At 48.4% G+C, this 16,570-nt stretch overlaps 2 protein-coding genes across 9 annotated transcripts in view; both read left to right on the top strand.

Annotated features, from left to right (window-relative positions):
* Window positions 1-1,407: 1,407 nt before the first annotated feature.
* Window positions 1,408-10,247, top strand: LOC308565550 (putative inactive 1-aminocyclopropane-1-carboxylate synthase-like protein 2; the record flags this gene model as incomplete). The annotated part of the gene is made up of 14 exons (XM_081154869.1): window positions 1,408-1,836; window positions 2,973-3,032; window positions 3,479-3,549; window positions 3,921-3,990; window positions 4,238-4,304; window positions 5,665-5,762; window positions 6,023-6,100; window positions 6,437-6,537; window positions 6,953-7,042; window positions 7,388-7,421; window positions 7,520-7,661; window positions 9,011-9,153; window positions 9,240-9,393; window positions 10,138-10,247. The coding sequence occupies 14 exons, from the start codon at window positions 1,408-1,410 to the stop codon at window positions 10,245-10,247; spliced, it is 1,647 nt and encodes a 548-aa protein (XP_081010995.1).
* Window positions 10,248-14,085: 3,838 nt separating this feature from the next.
* The window catches only part of LOC308565468 (exostosin-2), a 126,016-nt gene continuing 123,531 nt past the window's right edge, over window positions 14,086-16,570 (top strand). For 2 of the 8 annotated variants that reach the window (XM_081154693.1, XM_081154694.1), the window contains exons 1-3: window positions 14,086-14,213; window positions 15,438-15,728; window positions 16,413-16,472. In XM_081154693.1, the coding sequence (XP_081010819.1) occupies window positions 15,438-15,728; window positions 16,413-16,472 (351 nt within the window). In that variant the 5' untranslated portion in view covers window positions 14,086-14,213. Of the gene's footprint in view, window positions 14,214-14,469; window positions 14,560-14,609; window positions 14,630-14,749; window positions 14,963-15,437; window positions 15,729-16,412; window positions 16,473-16,570 lie in introns of those variants that run through there. The other 6 variants (XM_081154691.1, XM_081154695.1, XM_081154698.1 and 3 more) reach the window with 6 other exon arrangements.

Below are 16,570 nucleotides of genomic sequence, written 5' to 3' on the forward strand. Positions count from 1 at the left end.
ACTTAGCTTTAAAGCTCCCTCGTCCCAAACTTGTGTTATTCCCTTTTTTCGAACCTCTGTTTTCTCATCTGTAAAGTGAGGCTAATGGAGGTTGTCTTAATAGAGTGGTTTTGAGGATTAAGTCACGTGTGTGTGTGAAGACCTTGGTCCAGAGGCTGCCATTGATAATATTGTGGTTTCAGAGGATTCTGTGTCCCCCAAAGTAACCTATACTATTCATACTCATCCCGGGTATATTGGGCGACCTTGTTACATTCAATGGACTATAATAAATGATGCCCTTAAGTGCTCTATCTGAAAGTGGGGAGAATTCTTACCTCCCAATATTTAGGATTAAATGAAAATGAAGCTGCATGTGGATTTGAGTGTTGGGCAGTCGTTAGGCTCACTAATTGGGTAAATGACCCAGATTGAAAATGCTGGCCTAGTGTTTGCTACCAATCTCTGACTGACATATATGCACAGCATAGGTGTAGCTGTGGTCCAATAACACTGTATTTACAGAAACATGAGGTGGGCACCTATTCTATAACGATACTAAATTCTCTTGTAAATCATCTGTTAATTCTCTTGTGTCTTCCAAGACAGTAACAATCTGCAAATAGCAATAATCAAATTCTCTATTTCTAACTCTAATTTATTTCCTTGCCTAATATTCTTGGCTGAGACCTCTGGTGTGATGTTAGATATTTAACACTGACAATGAATGAATGGCCTTATCTTTCATTTAGGGGTTCAAATCCTTCAATTTTCCCATTGAGTAGGCGGCTGGTTTCTTGTCTGAGACTGTCTTATGTTAAAGAGGTATCCATTCATTTTATTAAGTTTTCTAAATCAAGAATGGGTGTCTAATTTTGTCAAATGTCTTTTTAGCATCTATAGATCAAGTGATTTTTATCCCTTTAGGATCTATTAATGAAGTTAATATAAATTGCAGAATTGAACTATCCTTCTACTCTCAGTATAACCCCACATGGACATAAGGTTATCTGATGATGCTGTTAGATTTGTTTGCTAAGTGCCATTTAGCTTTTAAGTATTGATCATTTAATCACACCTGAGATTTGTTCATAGTTCATTTAAACTCTGTCAAATTTGATGTCACTATTTACTTGATCTGAAAATGCGGATGCTTTTCCTATTCTCTAGCACAGTGTAAATAGTATTGGAACAATATATTTCTTTAACTATCTGGCAGAATTCCCCTGTGCAGGCCTTCACCTGAGCGTCAGGTGGAGTCTACTTTGCTGTAGGACCTGGTCTCTCTGTTTCTTTGCAGGTAAAGGCCAGCCTGGTAAGTCCAAAACAAAGACCCAGAGTATGAGTTACCAATCAGACACCCTCCACAAGCCCTGTGGCCAGACAAAGGGCCAGGGCCTCAGAAACCAGAGCCCCCACCCCCAGGTGATGGAGCTGATCCTGCGCTTGAGGCAGACCATAGAGGACTACATCACACAGCTGGAGACCAGGCACCTGCAGCAGGACCGGGAGCCAGAGAAGCAGGGCCACAGTCAGGCCACCAGGGAGCAGGAAGCCATCCTTGTCCACTTAATGTGCCAGGTGGTCAACCTCTTACACTCTGGGGCCACAAGTAGCCTGGAGCTCCAACTGCCTCTCCATTCCCCGGACATCCGAGGTGATGTTGGAGGTGGGCAGCTGGCCCAGTCGCCCAGGGGGCCTGACCAGCTAAGTCACCAACTGAGTGATTCGGAAACTGCATTCATCAGCTATGACCTCTCCAACCGTGGGATTGACATCTCTGCCTTATACCACTCCACCTTCCAGGACTTCGTGGTCTACCAAAGAGACAAATACCACGGAGGCAAAAACACCTGGGTAAGGGTGTGGGGGGTGGAAAGGGCACACTAGAGAGCTCCATTCCCTAGGATTTACTGAGTTCCGTGCCAAGTCTGTGCTCTCCCACCCATGCTTCCCTGCCTCATTGTCTCTCTCGATAAGGGAATTGGCAGAAAAGAGAGTGACATGCCCAAGAAAGGCAAAGAGCAAAAACTAGGTTCCCCTCTTCCTCTTTTCTTTCCCTAAGTCTCTGCTCTTACCCGCTAGGAGCCACTGTGGTCACAGGTGGAAGTGGACCTGTCCTCGTGGAACTCAGCCTACAGATGAATGTCATCAGCCATTGGGAAACAAACATTAATAATGTTGTTAAGAGCACTGAGGGGATGGATGCCAGCTCTGTCTTACAGACTGAATCAGCCAGCCCGTGGTGGTGGTGGGACAGGGTTAGGATGTTATCCTAAGGGGGATGGGGAGCCAATGGAAGGCTTCCAGCAAGGGAGGTTCACAACAACTCTCCAGCCAGAGGGTGGAGGACAGCACAGCTCATACCTTCCCCTGTGTTTCTAGCTAAGTGACATGTGCTCGATGGCCATGTGCTTTTCTAGGGGCCAGATGAGCCTGGTATCTCCTTGGACTCTGAGGAACTGTACCTCCTCTAATAACTTGCAGGGCCTGTACATGGAAGTGGAAATAAGAGATGGCTATGAGGCAGGGTCTGTGGTGCTTAGGGACCCAGGCTCTGGGGCAGGCAGGTAGAGTCTGCCCATCACCATGGTCACATGACTAGGAGGTTATTCAACCTTTCTTAGCTTTACTCCCTTTAAACAGGAATCATCACAGAACCTTTTTCTTAGGAGTTGTGAGAATGAAGGCAGCTAACAAGATGCACTTAGCCTAGTGATAGCTTAAAAACTCTAGTCAATAAGAACTCAACGACTGGTAGCTGGTACGTACTATAACTATTCTTTATCTCTATGGCTCTAAAGGGCAAAATTTGTAAACTGTGTGATTTTGGGTGTGTGGAAAAGTTTCAAACACTTAAACATGGGTTGAATTGCCTCAGGGGACCTGGAGCTGTCCTTTAGAAATCACCTGGGATGGGTACTTTTTGACATGTTTAAAGGATTCCTCAGGGCTGGGCAAGAGGACTGATCTCAGATTCCTTCCCTCTCCAGGGCTTCATTAACCTTGGTATCAATGAGAACAAGCTCTGCATTGATCTGGTGACTGAAAGGGTGAGCCACGTTCTGGGCTGTGCTGGGACCCATGTTCAGTCCCCCTAGCATGTAGTAGACACAGGAGTGGGACTTTGGAGGTTGGGAAGGGAGTGGGTAAACAGGAGTGGGGAAACAGCTTCTAGAATACCACATGTGACCTCCTGGATTTCCTGACAGTTCAGAGGTATTCTCTGGATGGGTATATTTTGGGTAGGCTGACAAAGGAGCCTTTGGTCCTAGTGTATGGTTGGAGAAGTTGGTAAGTACTTCCCAGTAAGTTATCTACTTGTGTGATCTGAAAGGAGGTCAGGGCCTCCCTTCATTCAGGCTCATGCAGCATGTGTCCCCATTGCCCTCTGGGAGGTCCTGTGTTGTAGGGCAAATGCCTACCTGCATCCTGGGAGTAGGATGAAGACTGCTGGGCTTCCATGGTCTGGTTGTCCTCATGCTTTATTTGTCAACAGTTGAGTCGAAGTGACATGAACTACACTGATGATGACCTTCTGCAATATTCTGACTGGAAAGGACATGCACTGTAAGTAACCTCCAGATCTACGGTCTCCAGGTCCACAGGCACCAGTCCTCAATCAGGGAAGGGCTCAATGTGCCAGATTCTTGGTTGGCTACCTCTGTTTCTTTGGGTAACAACTCTAGAAAATGTCCAGGGCAAAACTTTAGGAGGCAGCCTGGTGTAATAAAAATAGCACTACCATATAATTCATAGGGCAGAGTTCTTGTCCAACTCTCACACTAATTGTCTGTCCCCTGGGGATTCTATAACCTCCGTCAGTAGCCCTGTAACATGAGGTTGGATGTCTTGTAATTTGGAAAAGACTGAAGTCTAGAGACTGAATAAGGAAGGCCCCTGGGCCTGAAACCACAAGGTCTCTGTGCGTCTGTCCACAGCCTGCAGGAAGAAGTGGCCCGGTTCCTGACCAACTACAGCAAGGCACCAGCCCAGCTTGATCCAGAAAATGTGAGTCAGTTTCCCAGCCTCACTCCAGCCTGGTGGAGGCCTGTATTCATGAGGAACTGTGCATTTTCTAGAGGGTACAGGGAGAACCAGCAGAAACCCTCAGGGTCAAGACAGAGTGAAGGCCAATGGGTCCCATCTTAGGAGACTCCTGGTACCTGTCCCTACCCAGGGGGAGGGAGACAGGGGGACTAGCCCTTCATACATGGGCATTGGTTTTTGACTTCTGTCCTCTGTGCACCTTCTTCAGGTGGTTGTTCTAAATAGCTGCCTCTCTGTCTTCTTGGCACTGACCATGGTTGTGAGTGATCCAGGTGGTAAGTCGATGGGCTCTGCTTTCCCTCAGGGAAACAGCAGCACACAGGCACTGGGCCTGAGGGATAAAGAATATCTTTGTGGTGTTGTATTTTTTTGGTAACTTATCTTTATTGGTGAAAGTATTACAAATATTCCCTTTGATCCCCCCATTGACCCTCTCTACCCTGCTCATCCCCCCAGGCCTTCACCACACTGTTGTCTGTGTCCATGGATTATGCATATATGCATAGAAATTCTTTGGTCAATCTCTTCCAGCCCCTCCCCCCCTTTCCCGCTTTTACACATCAGTCTGTTGCATGCTTCAATGTCTCTGGATCTGTTTTGTTTGGCGGTCTATTTTGTTCATTAGATTTCACATATGAGTCAGATCATGTGATACTTGTCTTTCTCTGACTGGCTTAGTTCACTTAGTATAAAAGAGCATCTTGATTCAAGGCCCTTCCCCTAAAGTGCTGGGTCTCTCCTACACTAATTAGAACATCTTCCTACTATTTCTGTAGGAGTGAGGAGGGATTTGGATCCCACTTATTGTGGAAGGAAATCACATGACAGTCCTCAAGGAGGTGGCCCTAGGAATGGTGACAATGGGAGCCAACCTATTCTATTATTAGCTGGGCTTTGGGGCTCAACCTCAATACAGAGAGCCCTGGTAAACTGGCTTGAATGATATAGAATTTCTATCACCACCTCCTCCACACACACACACACACACACACACACACACTTCTAATTAGTTCTAGATCAAATAAGGCTGAGAGATCTGTTCTCAATGTCCTTCTTAACAGTACCCAAACAAGAGCCTCAGACTTTAATGAGCTTTGACTGCATGGAACAAACTTACTAAAACAGACAGTTTCATTCAAATGAGTAGGTCCTTGGTTAGCTCATCAATGGGCCAAATGGATGGGAAGAGAGCATGTGAGGCCACCAGGTGCAGATGGGCTGAGTTATGTGGAGAGACAGAGCCCTCCCTGTGCAGGGACCTCAGAGGCCACTGGTGTCTGCCCTGAGCTGACCAGAACTTGTGAGTGCCCAGAGCTCATCCTGCTAGGAAGGCTGGCTTGATTTGCACCCTGGCTTCTGAGCCATTCACAGCACTGTTCTTCCCTTGTCTCCTTCTCTAGTGTAGCCCCAAGGACACTTGAGTTTTGTTCCCCAAGTATGGTTTATAGGAATGGCTAACTTTTGCAGAGCCTGAGCCCCAAAGTATTAGTTCCCAAGTAGGAGAGATTGCCAGAGCCACCTACGCTGTGGGTAGAGTTGGTGTTGTTCTGTGTGTGTGTGTGTGTGTGGGGGGGGGGTGTCTGGCAGGTTCTGACCCAGGGACCCTGGACTGACAGTTGTCTCCTGTGCTTCCAGAGGCCATTCTGGCCCCCACGCCCTTCTATCCTGGCTTCACCTTTGCTTCCCGCCTGTATTCGAAAGTTGAGCTGATTCATGTCCACCTGGACAGTGAGGTGAGAATGGGCCCCTTCCCCCTGCTCAGCCCTCCTATGCAGTGGAATGTTCTGGAAGGCATTTGAAAGCATAGGGTGGGGGGCTAGCTTTCCTCTCATATATGTGCTGGTGGGGCAAGGATAACGAAATCAGGGCAAAGAGGGCACGTGGGGCGGGAGCCCTGGGTATGAAGCACAGGATTTTTGGAGTTTCTGGGGATGAGGGACCAAAGCTTAGAGGCTTTCAGATGGGCAGTCCTCAGGCAGTGTGTGTGTTCCAGGTCACTGAGGCGGCCACCTGTCACTTCCAGCTGACTGTGGGCAAGTTGGAGAAAGCTCTGCTTGATGCTAGGCTTAAGGTAAGGAGGGAACCATGGGTCAAAGTGGGTACTGCTGCCCTTGAAGGGGGTTCAGTGCTGAGACTCTGCTACAACTTCCTCAGCAAGGCCATGCGAGCTCCTTCTTCGGAAGAGGCAATGTCCCAGGGGCATGTCATCCTAGGAGCCCTGAGCCCTCTCAGTGGCAGTCCCCACGGCTGATTCCTGCTCTGCCCTGTGGGCTGTATCATAGTTACTTTGAGGTCCTACCTAGGCCTTGGTTACGTGACCTATATTGGGTGTCCTGACTGATCCATGGCTGAACTTGAAATAGACATGAAGGATTTGCCTTTCATTGGGTTATGCTTTGTTTTTTAGGGGAGAAAGGTCAAAGGCCTTGTGCTGATCAACCCTAATAATCCTCTGGGAGATATCTATTCCCGGGACTCACTGAACGAATATCTGGAATTTGCCAAGAGGTAGGAGTTCACCTCTTGGGACTAGACAAATTTCCATTACTCATGGACAAGAAGTCAGAACCAGAAATAATTTACCCTAACAATTCTTACTGCCTATTGTACCCTGCAAAGCGGTATACAATCAACTGACATTTAAATGAAGGAAAATGCACCCACATGCTACTGGTTTGACCAATCTTTTTCTTTCCAATTTCTTTCTAGTCCTGTCCATGTGCAGATACCTACATAACAATCATAATATGGTTTTGTTGCTTTTCCACTTCTTGTCACATAAGCACTTTCTAAGCATCCATTTCCCAAACTTCTTGGTCTGAGATGCCAGGGAAGAGAGACTTTTGGACTTAGTGGGGTGAAGGTGAAGAACATCTTCATCTTCAACTTGATGTTTCCCCTTTTTTGTGTGTGTAACTTGCAGGTACAACCTCCATGTGATTATTGATGAGATTTCCATGCTGTCTGTGTTCGATGAACCCTTCCCATTCCACAGCGTTCTGAGCATGGAAAGGTGAGTTGGTCTCAGCTGGAGTTGGAATGAGAACATTAGTTTCCTGCTTTTGTACAGTGAGTTCATGTGCCATAAATTTAACTGTCCGTATTTTAGGAACCGAGTTAAATATGAAAATGAACAAAGTATGATCTTTCTCCCTAGTACCTTTGGGTCTATATGCCATTTGTACATGAGATATTTGAGGGCAAGGTAGAAAGTACATTATCAAAAATCATGATTGACTTCTACAAAAGGTCAGGATAGAGGACTTCAAGTCCACTTTCCTCTCCCCCCCACATAGACCCCAAGTCTTCATCCCTCAAATATTTCTCCATAACCTTGACTGTACTGTCTCCTCTCCAGTTTGCCTGACCCCAAAAGGACCCATGTGATCTGGGTGAGTCCCAGCTGCCTGTCCTTGGGTAGGGAAGGAAGGGGAGCCAACAGCAGAAGGCAGACCAACCCGGTGTCCCCTTCCTTACTCGCTTCCTCTAGGGCTTTGGGATCTCTGGCTTCCGCTTTGGCGCTCTCTACACCAACAGCAAGGACGTGGCCTCTGCCGTGGGCGCTTTTGGCTTTCTCCATGGCATCTCTGGCATCACCCAGCACAAGATGTGTCGGCTGCTCCAGGACAGAGGTACCGAGCTCCATCCAGGCATCTTGGCAACTCATGGCCATGGGGGATTCCTGGGTCTGCTTGGGCCTCTCTCCTGCCTTCAGCCCACTGACATCCTGTTCACTGTCTTGGGTGTAACAGTGGCGGACAGGAACTTGGAAGGAGGGCAGGGTGCAGCTCAGCTGGTGCAGTAGGGTGTAGGCAGACGAGGGAGGTGCTGGTCTGAAAGCCAGGATGGGCTTTAATTTCTGGCCATCTGGATGCTCGTGCTCTGCCTGGAAGGAGAGAGTCAATCATACTCGAAGACTTCAGGTGGGAACCTCAGAAATCTGTCGTTATGCCAAGGTCTCTTTTCCTTTTCCAATATTCTGCTTGCTTAGGCAAAGATTACAAAGGAATAAACACTCTGACTCCTCAAGTAAGATTTAAGTTCATCTTCCAAGGCGGCCAAAGGAGAGCAGCTTTTTGGGCAAGCTGCTATGGCTACATCTGTGGTCCCCGGATTCTTCAGTCCCTTTGATCTCATGTGAATGCTGGCTTCAGGAAGAACTTCCCCTTTTAGTGCGATGGCCCAAACATAGAGAAGGGCCCCTTTCTTTAATCCCTGTATTACAACAGGTGCCAGTCTAGTTGATTTAAATTAAAAGCTGGGATATATTTAAATGAACTGAAGTAACCAGATAATCTGGTTTAGAAAAGTACTTACACTCATTTTTTGGTGAGCAGAAAGGTATATAGGAGAAATTCAACTGTTTCCCCATATGGGGCCAGACCCTTTGATATTTAGCAAAAACCAGGTTCCCTGCCCCTTGAACACTGGTACTCAACTTGGGATGCCCATGGGAATTATGTGGGGAGCGTGAATACTGATGTGTGGGCTCTCCCACGAAGACTCTCATTAAGATGATCTGGGGCTATAACCTTGCCATGAGGACCTTTAAAAATTCCCCAGGGGGTTCTATGTGCTGCCAGTCCTGAGAACAACTGGGCTAAGATCATTGCCAAACACGTCTTGGTTCCTCAAAGACAACTGTTTGAGGCTGTAAGGCTGGAGGTAACGGGGAGCTGTGGGTACTTGCTCAGTTGACGCCAGCAGCATCAACCTATTACAGGGGGATACCTGACTCTTAGTGTCAGAAGTGTAAGCTCAAACAAAATGCTCCTACCGGTTTATTCAGAAGCCCGATGTGTCTTGCAGCGCTGTAGGTAGGAGGTGAGTGTTGGGTATGAATGCCATCAGCTCAGATACAATACAGAGTCAGCCTTGGACAGAAACAGCTGCCAGGAAGCCCGGATAGGAAGCATGTGATAAAGAAGTTTTGGCATTTCAGTGGCATAAGACCTGTGACAGTATTCTCTCCCCCATCCAGAATGGATTGACAACGTGTATGTGCCCACTAATCGTTCCCGGCTGCAGGAAGCTCACAGGTTCATCACTAACCAGTTGAAGGCATTGGGTATCCCCTTTCTCAATCGTGGCTCTGGCCTCTATGTCTGGATGAACTTGAAAAAGGTGAGCTCTGGGAGTGAGGTCAGGTGCCCTTGGGCAGACCTACCTGATGGGCCTTGGGCTCAGCTCTGTCCCTCTGCCTTTTCTAGTACCTGGACCCATGCACATTTGAGGAAGAGCTGCTCCTTTATCGCCGCTTCCTGGACCACAAGCTGCTATTGTCCCCTGGCAAGGCCTACATGTGTAAGGAGCCTGGCTGGTTCCGCCTCACCTTTTCAGATAAACCCCTCCACCTAAAAGTCGGTGAGTGGTGCTGACTTCCCAATCCTGGCATCTTCCACTACTAACCCAATAGCTGGGTCTTCCCTTCCTGGCCTTCAGTAGCCTATGGCTACAGCCCCTCTATACCATAGAAGGCTTACACTTTCATCTTCTGGTTTAGTTCCTTTGCAAACAGGGAGTATATGCACCTGCCACTGAGCAGGGCACTGGACCTGATCAGAAGTGGTTCTCTGCCCTGTGGGGCTTGAGTCCAGTAGGTGAGAGAGACAGGTAGATGATCCTGGACGTCCCTGGATGTTTCTCTATGGAGTTCAGAGTCTCCTCTGAAGGTTATGAAAACATGACATTCATTTAACAATGATCTCTTGCATCTCACCATATGCTGGGCACTGTTCTACCTGTTGGGAACAGAGCAGTGAAGAGAGAACATTTATGTTACAGAAATAAATTTTGAGCTAATATGCAGAATAGACTGAGAGGGGACCCTGGAGGGAATAGAAACCTTGATGAGTCCAGGGCCATAGCCCGGTTATAGGATTTGATATGGGACATGAAGGTGTCTGGCCGGCTGATGCTGTGACAATGAAGCTGAAAAAGAGCCATTGGGGATGTGGTGGTACACTTGGGAAAGCATCCCAAAGAAGGGGGGGCTGAAGGTCAACATCCCTGAACGGGTCTGTGAACGTCTGCCATGGCTTGGGATTGCCTGGGGCCTGCCTGCACACTCACTAGTTCTATTTCTCTGCCTGCACTTGGACCCCCCAGCCATGCACAGGTTCTGCCAGGCAGTAGGCGCCCAGCAGCAGCACTGGTTGGAGAAGCAAGTGGAGGATGCGCTGAAGGAGGAGGTGCCCTCGCTCTCATCCGGCCGCTGAGGACCGGAGTGTTTTATTCTCCGCTCACCATTGGGTGTGGGCAAAATGTTTTTATGGGGCTGGGGTGGGAAAGCCTGGAGAAACAAAGGAGCTTTCTGCATCCCTGTTTTAGATGGTTTATAGTTGCATTTGGTACCTAATAAATTCCACATTCTCTTAAATTCCAGGCCTGGTTGTCCTTCCTCTTTATAATCACCGTTGGGAACTATTACACTTTTTGCCCATTTCATTTTTTAATTCTAAGTCTGGTTATACATGAAGAATGCTGTTTGGGGCAGGCAAGAAAGGAAAGGGTATAATGATCCCTAACTGATGGAGACTTTCCAGGGTTGGATGCAGTGTCCCATAGGATGCTAACAAGGTCAGAGCCACCTTCCACACGAGGGGCCAAACGGCAGGGTGGTGGTGTAATTCCAGGTCTTCCTGCTTCCGCATACAAGCTCCTTCCCTTCTTGCCTTTGCAAAAAGATTTTAAAATGAATCTCTGGTGCCAAGCCTGGTGTCTTCCTTTTTATCTCTAGTGTTTTCAGCTGTCCAAATAACACCGCCCATGAGCGTCTCCGCAAAGCCCTTGCGTATCTGGGCTTCGCTCAGAGCACTGATGCGGAGCGCACAGAGCAGAGGCTCCTGTCACTGTATAGACGATGAAAGAGCTTTCAGCACCAATGGATGGCTGTGCTCAGTTACTTGGGTTTGTGACCTTCCTCTCTTTTGGGTCCAGGCTTGGTGGTTATTGTTCCTCAATGACTATCTTCTGGTTTTGTTTTGCTTTTTAATAAAAAAACATAACTCCTGATTCTTCAAGGTTTTTTACTCTATGCCAGGTTCTTTAGAAATCAACTATGGCTAATGGAAATGGAAAGGAATTCATTAGATGAATAAGGGAGCTCATGGGATCAGAAAAGATGGAAACCAGAGGTGCTCTTGAGAATCTCTAAAATGGAAGCTAATATGTAGTCCTTGAAGGCAGTTTGCTATATAAACATTCACATCTATATACATTTCATATGTATACCTTTGGAAAACATAGTCTAGGACAAAGGCAGTCAGTACCCCTGCTTGCAAGACAAGCAATGTGAGAGACCCAGAAAGAACCATCCCCAACAACACTGACCTTGTTAAATTCACTTATTAGCCCTCATTGTTTTGGGGGGATTTATTTGAATTTTCAATGTACATGATCATGTTGCTAATTTTCCTTTGTCTTTTTCAGTATTTATTTTTCTAATTATGCTGCCTAGAACCCCCAGTACAATGTTAAAAAGTGCAATGGCTGGGTCATATGGCAATTCTGTTTATAATTTTTGGAGACAACGCCATGCTGTTTTCTACAGCAGCTGCACCATTTGACATTCCTACCAACAGTGCACTAGGATTCCAATTTCTCTACATTCTCGCCAACACCAGTCTTCTGTTTTCTGGATAGTTGCCATCTTGTTACAATTGCTATTTGCATGGAATATTTTTTTCCAATTTTACTTTTCACCATTTGTCTTTTTAAATGTGTGTCTTGCAAACACCATATATTTGTATCTCGGTGTTTTATCCAGTCTGATCTTTTTTTTTTTTTTTTAATCCTCACCTGAGGATATTTTTTCCATTGCTTTTCAGAGATAGTAGGGGGTGCGGGGGAGAGAAACATTGATGTGAAAGAGACACATCTACTGGTTGCCTCCTGCAGGCACCCTGACCAGGGCTGGACCAAAATCACACTCGAACCTGGGACCCTTCAGTCTGCAGGACAATGCTCTAATCACTGAGCAAAACCGGCTAGGGCCAGTCTGATCTTTTAATTGGTCCTTAGTCATTCTATTTAATGTTATTATTAATGTGATTACATTTGAGTCAACTACCTTTTCTATTTGTGTCATATGCTCTTTACTCATGTGAACATAAAAAAAATTCAAACCTGTGAAGTATTTTTGTGAATTTATTTGAGCCAAGTTGTTGACACTTTCTGAAGAAGCAGAATCTCCCAAACCTCAGGAGTGGATAAAAGGTAAAATGATAGACAGACTTCTTTTACACAGGTGGGTACAGGATAGTTAACAGTCAACAGTTAACTAGATAACAATAACAATGAGAGGATTGGAGGTCTCCACCCTGGTGCATTGAAGGGATGGGGGTGGTGGAAATTACTTTGTTTTACAAAGGCACATTTTAATCAGGTATGTTATCTCAGATGCAAAAAACACACAGACGGGCTTAGTTAAGGTGAAAATTAACCTTTGTGAAGGAAAAATACTGTCTTGGGGCATGACTACCCACTGTAGACTGCTTTTAGTTAAAAAGTTTTAATTTAAGACCATCTTTTGTGGTTACTTTAGGTCTGAGTTTGCAAGGCCACCAGGCAGGCCTTCCCCGAGCTTGCCAGGTTTAGCATGTGGCTCCTTTGCATCCACACTCATTTTTCCTTCCTGCTTGCCTTCTTTCAGGTTAATCAAGCATTATTTAGTATCCACTTTATTTATCCTTATTTTGGCTTCATAGTTATACCTTTTGATTTTTAAAAAACCATTTTGCTCTCTCTATATCTCCAATGCCCTCAATGAGAATTCCACAGTCCTTATCATGGTTTATTTACAAAGATTCATGACCTGCCCCCTGCTTGTATCTCTGGCTTTTCTCCCAAATCTGGTAAGTTCCAGAAGTATTGGATTTTTATTGTTCATTAATGTTCTACACTGACTAGCCTTCAAGGCCCCATCAAAATGTTTCTTCTGCTCTAACACCCCACCGTCCAGCTACCTAACTAGGACTTACCCTTCGGAGCTCAGCCATCACTTGCTAAGAGTGTAGGGTGAACCTGTGGGTAGGGCTTCCTGGGCAGGGGTGCATGTGTTTGTGGGGGGAGGGTTAAACCTCCCTGCTGTATGCTTCCAAGGCACTCAGCAATCCCTTTCTGAACAGTTACCACATTGTGAGTCTACCTTCCCAATCAACCACACAGGTCTGCTGTTCGATTTGCTCACAACTGTATCCCAGCACTCTGCAGAGGTCTGCAGCAAAACAGGCTTTCAATAAGACTACTTACCTGAGTTAAATAGAATGCTATCACCTGAATAGAGAGAACTGGCCTATTTTACAGAACAAAACCCAGAGGATTGAAAAAGTCATGAGAGCTGTGGAGGTCACAATGCTAATTAGGGGCAAGGCCAAGGTGAAGACATATGGACCGGTCAGAAGGCGGCAGTCTTCCCAGCCATGCTCGTATTGAGGGGCCCTGCTGTCCTTTCCTGGGGAAAGGACACTTTTCTACTCAAGCCTCTGAGCATCCCTGGGCCGTGGGAAGTCTAACTCGCTGCCAAGCCCCAGAACACGTAGGGTCCACAGTAGACTTCAACTAATGTTGCACAGAACGAAAGAGGGAGAAAGTACAAGCTCCGGTGTGAAACTCTCCTCGGGGAAGGCTGTTTTAAGGATGCCCTCGCCTGAATCCAGAAAGGCTTCTCCGTGGTCCCCAACCAGGCATACAGTCGCCAAGAAACCTCCGTGGCTCCGGTTGTCTCAACATTGGGGAACTAAACCAGGCGGCAGAGGGAGGGGACCCCCAAGAGCCAGCGGGGGAAGACCAGAGCTAGGAGGCGACACTGCGCTCAGGCTCAGGCCTCGGAGCGCGGAGGCGGCAGCGGCCGCGGACGGCCTGCCCTTCCTCGCCAAGGTCTGGGCCCTGGGCGCCGGGCCCCGTCCCCTTCTCCGCCCTCTCCTCGGGCCTGGGCGGTCGGCGGGTCCCAGAGGGTCGCGGGCCCCCCGCCGTGCGCCCCCAATCGCGCAGGCCACGCGGACGCGCCCCCGGCCTTGGTCGCCAGGGGGCGAACTGCGCGCTCTTCCCGGACGGTCCCGGGGCGGTCCCTGCGCAGAGCGCCGAGGGCGTGTCACGCAGAGGAAAGGACCCTGAGCGCGCCCCCCGAGTCCCGCGGCGCTCCTCCGGCTCGGCCAGGTCGGCGGTCCCCGCGGCGCGGACAGGTAGCCCTCCCTTGGCGCCGGGCTCCGGGACTCCGCGGAAGTCTGTCCTTCCGTCGGGAAGCCCTGGGCGCATTCGCACTTCCACGTCCTGGACCCTGGAGCGGTCCCTCGCGAGGGCCCGCGGCCCCGCACGGCCCTGGCGCTCCTCTGCCCGCCCCCTGCGGCCCGAGGCTGGTGGGCGCCGCCCCGCACGCCCGAGCCCGCCCTCGGCTCCGGCGCGCAGAGCGGCGCCCGCCTCCCGCCCCGCCCCGCCGGGCCCTTCCGCGGGCCTGGGCTCGGAGGGCCCGGGTGCGCGCTGCCACCCGGCCAAAGAGGCGGGCCCCAGGGGAGACTTCGTGGAGCACAGGTCAGCGGGAGCCCCAGGGTCCCTGTGCTGCCGGCTCGTCCCCCATCATTGGCTGTGTCCCCGTTATTTGGTGTGTGGGACTTGTCAGTTAGGACTGAGAAAATCAGCGAAGAGTTATGTGTTCCTGGACTTCGGCCATCAGCCACGATTTAAGCGCTTTATCCACATTAACATATACTTACAGCCTCATCGCTACTCTGTGAGGAAGGTGTGGTTATACGTGCTGGGCAGATGGGGAGCCTGCCTCGGAAAGTGGAGGAGCTCCCACCCGCTCCCAGGAGGAGACCACCCACGCCAGGCCCACACCCCGCCCTCCACTGAGAGGGAGGAGGAGACCCTGGAGCTCCCGGGTTGGCTGCACTTGCGGAGATTCCCACTAGCCACCCCTCAGTCCCCACCCAAGGTCTGCTTCAGACCACCAACACTCCCACCCCACCCTTTACCCCTATTTACATCAGTCACCACTACACGCCCCCCCCCCCCAAAAAAAAAAACCAAACAAAACTCCAGGCTCTTTCTCCTTTAAGCCGGAATATTTTAACCTGGCTTTTTGAAATTGAGGTCAGCAAAAATGGAAAAAAGACCACTGGTGACTCCTTAGACTGCAGAATGAAAAACCCACAAAAATAAAACTGAAGTCGTATAAAAGTAACAAGTGCATACCCTGGCACAGAATACATACTTAGCAGAATTTACTCTAAGTGATTGCACACATAGCTACAGCTAGTTAGGGATCCAGGATGTGATTCGTATATAAAATTAAAGAAGAGGCAGGTAGAGAAAGGAGGAGGCCCCATGACTCCCAATTCATTTTGGATGCTTGGTCCTGGGGAAGGTCCTTGATCAGGCATTGACTGTGTGCTTTTATCATTTTGCAGATGTTCACCCTCTCTAAAAAGGAATCCAGGGTACCTCCCACATGTCTGGGCCCAGCCTCCACACAGGGCATGGACAGTAATTACCCGGATGGTCTGGAGAGAGAATGCTCTGGAAAACCAGACCAGAAGCTGCCAGAGATCTATGGAGTGGGTGATCCCATCCCCACATTCTCCTCTGATGGCTCCCACCTGTCCTCAAGAGGAAGACTCATTAAATGGTTCTGGGACTCGGCGGAGGAGGGCTACAGGACCTACCACATGGATGAGTATGATGAGGACAAGAACCCCAGTGTGAGTGAAGCCCTCCTTCCCACTGGCACCCAGTAAAGGACTGCAGGGTGGGATACCCTGCCTTGACCCACAGGGCAGCATCTAGCTTGCTCTTGTCAGGTTGGACTTGTGGTCCTCTGACCTCCAAGAGGACTTCTGATGTAGCATAGAAAGTCCCCAGTTTATTACCCGGATCAGAAAATGGCCCAGTTTTAATTAAGGGAAACTTGATTTGTGAAAGAGGAATTTGAGAACCATGGAATGCTCTAATGTGGATTCTGACCCATAGACTATCAACTGTTCAACTTTAGAGCTGGGGCAGAACTAGGGTTTGGGTCACAACTATTTTACCTATGGGTCATGTAATCTTGAGCTAATTATTTAACCTCTTTGAAGTGCAGTTCATCTCTAAAATGAGAGAATGTTACCTGTTCTATAGAATGGTCCCAGTGAAATGATATCAGGTATGTGAAGTTATTAGCACAGTGCTTCCACATGGAGCGCTCAGTAAATGGTAGCTGCTTTTATGATGGATGTTATCTGTCCTGGTTATTGTAAGTTGTTACCAGTAATATCTTCAGAGCTGTAACAAGTTCTTTATTTGTGGAGCAAAGTGTTGAACAGATCCCACTTTGCTGCTTCCTTGACCTTCCCTTGGCCCCCTCTCTGTCATGCTTACCCTGCCTCTGTACCTCTCCTCTCCAGGGCATCATTAACTTGGGCACCAGTGAAAACAAGCTCTGCTTTGACCTTCTGTCCAGGCGGGTAAGTCCTGGTGCACCTCTGGGTGGCATCACCAGCTCCGAGGGCCTGTTTTCTCTTAGACTCCCCAGAATGCCTCTCCCAGAAGAGCCAACTTTCTG

This window comes from Miniopterus schreibersii (assembly GCF_964146895.1).
Source record: "Miniopterus schreibersii genome assembly, chromosome: 12".
NCBI lineage: Eukaryota > Metazoa > Chordata > Mammalia > Chiroptera > Miniopteridae > Miniopterus > Miniopterus schreibersii.